The 8096-nt window shown below is 45.0% G+C and overlaps 1 protein-coding gene across 1 annotated transcript in view; it reads left to right on the top strand.

The window, feature by feature from the left end:
• LOC106805576 (alanine aminotransferase 1-like) overlaps positions 1-8096 on the top strand; it is a gene marked incomplete in the record, with an annotated part of 27600 nt that overhangs the window by 14329 nt on the left and 5175 nt on the right. The window contains 2 exon segments of the mRNA XM_014807233.1: positions 6834-7008; positions 7483-7638. Of these exon segments, the coding sequence (XP_014662719.1) occupies positions 6834-7008; positions 7483-7638 (331 nt within the window).

Genomic DNA, 8096 nt, shown 5'->3' on the forward strand with positions numbered 1-8096 from the left:
GAATTGCTGAATGGATAGATTTGCGTCCGCAATGGGCAAGGTCTTTGGACTCATTGCTGGTACCTGATCCATTATGCTTTTTCATTATTATGTGAAAAGGGCCCTCGAAAAAAAATGTCTTTGAAAATGTGGACCTTTTGAAATTTGGGGGGTGCGTACGACCTGCACGACCCTGCAATACACCCATGCAGAGCGGCGCAGTCGTAGAAATCGCGGAATCGCGAGGAGAAATACGCGCGTGAACGCGCGCTCCGCACCTTCGCACACCGGCGACCCGGCACGTATTTATCGATGCAGCAGGGTGTATTCCAGGATTTTCTGTGGGTCGTGATCATAATTTTTGACGCTTTCAACATGAAATAACAGCAAGATGTGATTAAAATGTCAATAACAATTTAATTGAAACAAAACTTTTGTTCCAAAAAAAATTGTCAGTTTTTAAAACAAGTTTTCTGACTCAGTTGAAAACAGTCTTTTGAGCTGTTATCTTGTCTTTGTCTTGATCTATGTCTTTCTTTGTCTTGTCTTTGTCAGAGTCTTTGTCTCTCTTTTTGACTCAGTTTCAAATATTGTTTAAAAAAAGGCCAGTTTCAGATTGCTGGAATTGGGATAGATGCGTCACGCCAATTGCAAGGTCTTGGACTCTGCTGGTACGCTGATAAATTATGCTTTTTCATTATTCATTGTGAAAAGCCTCTTTCGAAAACATGTCTTTGAAAAAAATGTGGACCTTTTTGAAATTTGGGGGTCGTCGACCTCACGACCGCGCCTTGCATACACCCTGCAAGCGGCCAGCGTCGAAAATCGCGGGATCGCGATGAGAATACGCTGCCGTGAGACGCGCGCGACCCGCCGAGCTTCGCACACCGCGCGGACCCGCACCGTTTTATCTGATGGCGGGCAAGCCCAGCGTAGAAAATCGCGGGATGCGAGCGAAATACGCTGCCGTGAGACGCGCGACGCCGACCTCGCAACACGCGCGCGGAACACGGCAGCCGTATTTATCGATTCGAGAGCGCCAGTCGTAGAAAATCGGCGGGATCGGGAGCGAAATACGCTGCCGTGAGACGCGCGCCGCCGACGCTTCGCAAAACCGGCGACGCGCACCGTATTATCGATGCGCAAAGCGGCAGCGAGAAAATCGTCAGTGTGTCCTAGGCTCATAGTTCGTTATTTTACATTTTTTTCAGACTGAGTTCCACTTCTCCTCCCGTTCCGGAGTTGCTGCGGAAAATCCGCTTCGCGGAAAACTATCGGCCCTAGGTAAGCGAGGCGTCGTGGTGAGCACGAGTGTACATGACTAAATTAGGCTATGCACATGCGCATTGCAGAACTTAGCACAGGTTAGACACGATTGTGTACAGACACAGAGTTAGAGCGGGATAACTTGGTCGCCACCAAGATAGCAATGCTTCGTAAGTGGGGCGAAACTTGGAGGGCAAGCGCGTATTTGGAGCGGATAGCGTGTACACCTGAGTTTTAGCGGCGAAGTTAGTACATATCAAATTCGTAGTCTGTACGGCATATTAAAGTTACGAGTTGGTTTTATTTCATGATGAATCCAAGCATATTGAACGGTTAACGACGGTTTTTCAAAACCGGTCTATAGGTGCTTGAATAGCTGTCCACGATTGCTTGAGCCTATCACTTACTGCCATCTAGTGACAAGCTACAACTTTTATTCAGCTGACAGAGAGAAGACTGTGACAACTGTTGCGACAGTTAAATATTCGGATTTATACTAACAGCATAATGCTGGTCTTACCAACCTGATGTTTAATGGCTATCTATTGAAATAATAGCTTGCTAGACCGGTTGTACGAAATTTGTCGGGTATTTCGCTGCTAATATTACGCATGTGACTAGGTTGGCTATTTCTCGACGAGGACACAAACGCGAGCCTTTACATTGGAGAGCTGAAACGTCGGTAGATGCAGCGAGGAAGGTGTGTGAGCCGCGCGCGCTGTGTTTGATAACCAGGCACGACAGGTTAACACGCAGCGGTCGGCTCGTGTCGACTTACGACCGGAAACAGCGTGCGCGATGTGTGCTTACGTTTATTGAAAGTGTCTGTGCGTGCGTGTGTGTGTGCGCGGCTGATGCGTGGTGTGTGTGTGCGCGGTGAGTGCGTGCGTGCGTGCGTGCGTGCGTGCGTGCGTGCGTGCGTGCGTGCGTGTGTTTGTGCGCGGGTGAGTGCGTGCATGCGTGCGTGCGTGCGTGCGTGTGTGTCGTGTGTGTGTGAGTGTGTGGCGTGCGTGCATGTGTGTCGGTACTACCCATATACACTACACCACATGTAGTTACACGTATATGTGTTAATTTCTTTTATATAATCTATATATATGTATCCATTGATTTCAATTCTTTAAATAAAAGGAGTTTGGTCCGTAACAGGCAAGTATTGACGAGAGAGAACATTGGAGCCGCACGATCAAGTTTGCAAGGAGGAAAGCTCTATTATTGTCCGATGAGCGTCAGCTGATCAGAAAAGTTCATTAACACGTGGCAAGAAGAAATATCCAAACCATGTGCAACGCTTTATCACTGCTAGTATGGGTCATGCTGCTAGTGTGGAACATTGTCGATTGTCATTCACTTGTATCGAGTGACGTTACTTGTGCGAATTGAACATTTCACGATTTTGCACTTTAATTACTACTTAGTAATTAATAATAAATGTATGATTAAATATTTGGTGAATAATTAATATGTTCACAGGTCTATCAAGATAATATCTATGCCCCCGATCGGAATTCCATTCATTTAAGAGGTCTTGACAGGAGATGGGAGGAGAATATCTAATATGGAACTAGCTTCCTTCACTCGACCTCCAAGGTTACATGGGAGAGTAAGTGACTGCAACGTTATTAAATTGTGTTTAGTTGTATAATGAATCATTATGTCTTACAATATTGTACTTACAATTTGTTTAGATATGTTTATGGTGATTTAAGTACCTTTGCTTGAATAAAGTTACAAAGTTATGATCGGCTAAGAGATGCTTTCTGGAGGGAGGGTGCTCCATCACTGTCCCAGGCCACAATTAAAAGAATATTTGTTTGCCCTCACCCGACGCCAGGCTGAAAAGTTTGGGTAGGTAGATGGTCTTTTTTTGAGGGCAGGTTTTTTTTTTACAAATTCAGCATGATGTCTACATGCTCGGGTGTGGCTTGTTAGCTCATCTGACATAGTCAGATGGCAGCTGTAGAATCGCATGATCGTCCGTGCGGCGCGTCCGTCTGTGCGTTCGTCAACAGTTGGGCACAAATCTTAACGCTCGACGTACGGTCACGATATTCGGGGTGTTGGGGAATCGTCAAACGAGTTGGGATGTCAAAGCTGGTGGTCAAAGGTCAAGTCAAGAGTGTAAAAGAAGGGGGAACATTCCTCCTTAACTTAAGGTATAGGGTAGGAAATGCCAGAATTGCGGCACAAATCTAAACGGCTCGACCTAGGCTTGTGATAGTCGGTGTATAGCATCATGGTAGGAAGCCATCACTGTGCGAATTGAGGTTCACAGGTCAAAGGTCAATGGGGCACAGGAAGATTTTAGACATTTCTGAGGACATGGTCTGAGGAGCGATTGAAAAACTTTTTGTTTCAGCGCGTGACTATTTGACCATTTTTATTGAAAGGACCATGAATGTACTTTTCTGCTGACATGCGAGAGTAATGTCGGGGGATAACCTTTTGACCCTCAAGAGGAGGGTTAAACATGGATTTGTTGACTGTTAACAAGGACATGAACTGCTTTTGCCATTGTGGATGTGAGGCTACAGTTGCACAGTTCAATGCAAAGAAATGTTTGTTAACAAGGTTACGCTCCTTAAATCAATATTATTTCTAAAGCAGTCTGTATTAGCAAACCTGGTAGCACCCTGTAATAGCAGACTGTAATGAACCGGAATGCTCGTGTGTATAGGCAAAAACATGGGGGCAGCATTACGCATGCATGGGGGTGAACTGCACTATTCGAATCATAATTATTGCCTGGCAACCTGCAATGCAGATGTGTTAACTCAGCAGCTGAGCTGCAAATTCTTGCCTGCTGAATATACTTGGATTTCAGCAACTCAATGGAGTGAGGTTATCACGCACGAAGGGTGATGCCATCTTTGATTATTGATGCCACTTGCACGCGGCCATCTCGCGGAACTGCTTTTGCTATTAGAGCGCCTTCCACTGCCCCTCTCCCACTCCTCCCCACCACCACCACTACGCTCGCGCTTGACCATATCATGATAACATGTTAATATAGCGAAGTCATTAAAGTTACACAGCTGTATCTTTATCTGTACTACGTAAGGCAAAGCCTAGCTATCATAGATTTTAGCTCTGTATTAGTAGTATCCTAGATATATGCTCTTGAGCGCTAAACGCGTGATGGAGGGTGCTTTCATTCGTTTGCCAGTGAGTTTAGCATCAGAACACCTCCGTCAGGTGAGCGCTGTCGCTCTGCGGCACTTGTGGAAATACTTTATGTTGAGTGTTTGTTTGCTTGGTAAATATAATATATTACCTTCAGATTATATAATGTACAGTGATACAATTTGTTAAAAAAGAAAAAAAAAGAAAAAAAGATCAATAAATTTTTTTAGTCGGTCCCTTTTGGTGCGGTCAATCGGGTGAGGCAAACAAACAATATTTTTATTATGGCTCTAGTTAGGGGTGTACCGGAACTTGGATCGGCCGGATAGATCTGATGCCGGATCCCCATTTTTAGCTCACCAATATAGCGCAATGTTGTACATTCTTGAGCTTATTCGTCCACTAATCACGTGGCCTACCTTGTACTGAAATTAGTTTACAGATATTTGCTATCGTTTTGCTGTAAATTGTACTCTGCACGAGCTGCTCTGGTTGTATCAACGATTGAGCTATTTTAATGAGCAGATGTGCTCGCAAAGGGGTTAATGTTACCATTATTTATCTGACATCCATAGAATGGACACGTGTATTGTATAGATCATAATAACTAATACTATGTAATACGAATTATTCCGGGCTCCTTCGTTTTTGCAATTCGTCGTGCACACTGACATAGCTGCATTGACTGCAAATGCTTGTCTGACGAGTGCACGAATGCTTTGATAGCGCGCATCCTATCGGATTTTATTACACTAGTTTGAAGTTGTGTTTTTGGTAGAAATGACGTATGTATAGGACGTTTGGCTAATCACAAATGGATTTATCAGCAGAACAGCGAGACACAGATGAGCCGTGTTGCTCTGCGGCACTTGTTTAGCTCACGGACGAAGTCAGATGGCAGGCTGTAGAATCGAGATTGGTTCGACCGTCCGTCAACATGTTGGGCACAAATCTAATGCGTGACGTACGGTCTTGATATTCGGGAAGTCTGGGGATGCGAAAGGACTGCAGGATGTCGTTTGAGGGGTGCAAAGGTCAAAGGCGAGATGTGTCATGGAGGGGGAATATTTCCTGCCTTAACTTAAGGTATAGGAGGAAAATACGGAATTGGGCACAAACTAATCCCGGCTCGACTACCGCTCTTAGATATTCGGTGTATAGCTGTGATGGGAGGAAATCATTCACAGTGCGAAATGTGGAGGTACAGGGTCAAAGGCAGTGGGGAAAGGTACAATATCAGACATTTCTGAGGACGTGGTCCTAACGGATCGAGTGCAAAACTTTTTTGTTTCAGCGCGACGCTACATTTTTACTAATATATTGAAAGTGACATGAATCTAATTTCCAGCTGACGTTGCGAAGAGTAAGTGTCTGATAACCTTTTGACCTTCAAGAGGAGGGTTAAACATGGATTTGTTGACTGTTAACAAAGGACTGAACTGCTTTTGCTATTAGAGCCCCCTCGCTGTCGCTCTGCGGCACTTGTTCAGAGTTCCGGTTCTGGCCGGAACCCTTCAGAAACAGTCAGCCGGAACCGGAACTTTTTCCCAATTTCATTTCTGCTACAAGAGTCATCAAGATCAAAAGATCAGTCACTGAATGTAGTTGAGAGTCAATAGAGGCAACTTACTGATAATATAGTGTTAACAACTTCACACTATTCCGCCCAAAAAATGCTCGCCACTTGAACATTGGCTCACTAACGGAACTGAACCTAACTGATGTTAGGTGATACATATAAGATTTTCTTTCAAAATCAAATACGCTTAGAGCCACAGGAATGGCATCTGTCTGTTAGTTGAAAATAATAAACTAAACCCAGGGATACTGGAACATGCAGGTTTTGCCACAGAATTCGCTCGCGAATAAGATGCCAGAATTATGCAAATTATGCACTGTAAGCAGCTGATTCATACACCTAACAACCATCCTGTAATTAGAACTTTGACCATTGTCCTACTCGCCTGGTGATTTGCCTGCTAATGATATTTTGTTCAGGCCGAGTGAGTTTGCGCAATACTGGGCCAAAACTGTCTTCCCAGCTAAAGTTCCGGCTGGTTCCGGTTCCGGCCGGAACTTAAAAAGTTGGATCCGGTGCACCCCTAGCCCTGGTCAATATTTCTCAATATTGAAGGTCTCGTAGATGTGTGATTCATCTATGTAATTTCATGAAATAAGACAGTGTAATTGTTGGTATAAGTTATATGAAAAGTTATATGATATATGCTGTAATGATATATCATTCCTAATAATGTGTTAAGAGTAATCATAGGCTATGATATATGTATGCGTGCGTGTGTGTGTGCGTGCGATTGTGCGTGCGAGCGTGTGTGCGTGCCTGCGTGCGTGCCTGCGTGCGTGCGTGCATGTGTGCATGCCTGCGTGCGTGCGTGCGTGCGTGCGTGCGTGCGTGCGTGCGTGCGGACGTGTTGACGGTCCTGACTCCACGTTTTCTACTCGTCTAGGTGCGGCTACAGAGGAGGCTACTGTGAGTTTGTGAACTTTGACCCGCAGGTCGTCGCCATGCTACAGAAGTCCATCTCCGCGAAGCTGTGTCCGTCAATCTCGGGTCAAGTCGCGATGGACGTGGTCGCCGCGCCGCCGCAGCCCGGCGATCCGTCCTACGAGCTGTTCATGAAGGTACGTGTTCAGCGATCCGTCCTACGAGCTGTTCATGAAGGTACGTGTTCAGCGATCCGTCCTACGAGCTGTTCATGAAGGTATGTTCAGCAACTGTTCTACGAGCTGTTCATGAAGGTATGTGTGTTCAGAGCGATATGGATTGATGAATAGATAGATAGGTAGGTAGGTAGTTAGGTAGGTAATAGGTAATAGATAATAGATAGATAGATAGATAGATAGATAGATAGATAGATAGATAGATAGATAGATAATCTTTTGATTGCAGAACAAATGTTTAAAAATGTGAAATTTTATTTTTACAAACTGAAAACACGTTAGAATTTGAAGCAGGCAATATAAAATTGAGGTTGACGATATGTACGATCTCACTTAACAAATGACCATGTTCTTGTTTCATTAGTTCACAGTCTTTAACAGTACTGTACAGTCACAATAGCTAACGGTTATGTACATGTGTTGTGATGTTTATAGGAGAAGACCCATGTGCTAGATGCACTAAAGATGAAAGCCCAGATGACAGTAGAAATGCTCAACAGTCTTCCCAACATGACTTGCAATACCGTACAGGGAGCCATGTATGCATTCCCGCAGATCACCGTTCCTGAGAAGGCCATTAAGAAAGCAAAAGTAAGTAAGAGCAAAGCTTGATTTTTGCCGCGTAACCAATGGCAAGTGCCACGTCCATGCAGTTTAACAATGAGAGACTGACAACATGATGACATATACAGCGATGAGAATCTCCCGCGGATCCGCGGTTTCCCGCGTTTTTTACTTTCGAAAATTATCAATTTTCCAAATCGTTTAAATCTTTTGAGAAAACTGTAGGGGGGTGGGGTAGCGCCACCCGTGGACAGTGGAAAAATGTCCCGCGGCTAGTGATGCTCTTTTACCGTGTGAGCTCGCCATCCCGCGGCCGACAAATGTACTACTCGTCCCGCGGCTGACAAATGTACTACTCGTCCCGCGGCCGACAAATGTACTACTCGTCCCGCGGCCGACAAATGTACTACTCATCCCGCGGCCGACAAATGTACTACTCATCCCGCGGCCGACAAATGTACTACTCATCCCGCGGCCGACAAATG

Source organism: Priapulus caudatus, unplaced genomic scaffold, assembly GCF_000485595.1.
Source record: "Priapulus caudatus unplaced genomic scaffold, Priapulus_caudatus-5.0.1 Scaffold6, whole genome shotgun sequence".
NCBI classification, from domain to species: domain Eukaryota; kingdom Metazoa; phylum Priapulida; class Priapulimorpha; order Priapulimorphida; family Priapulidae; genus Priapulus; species Priapulus caudatus.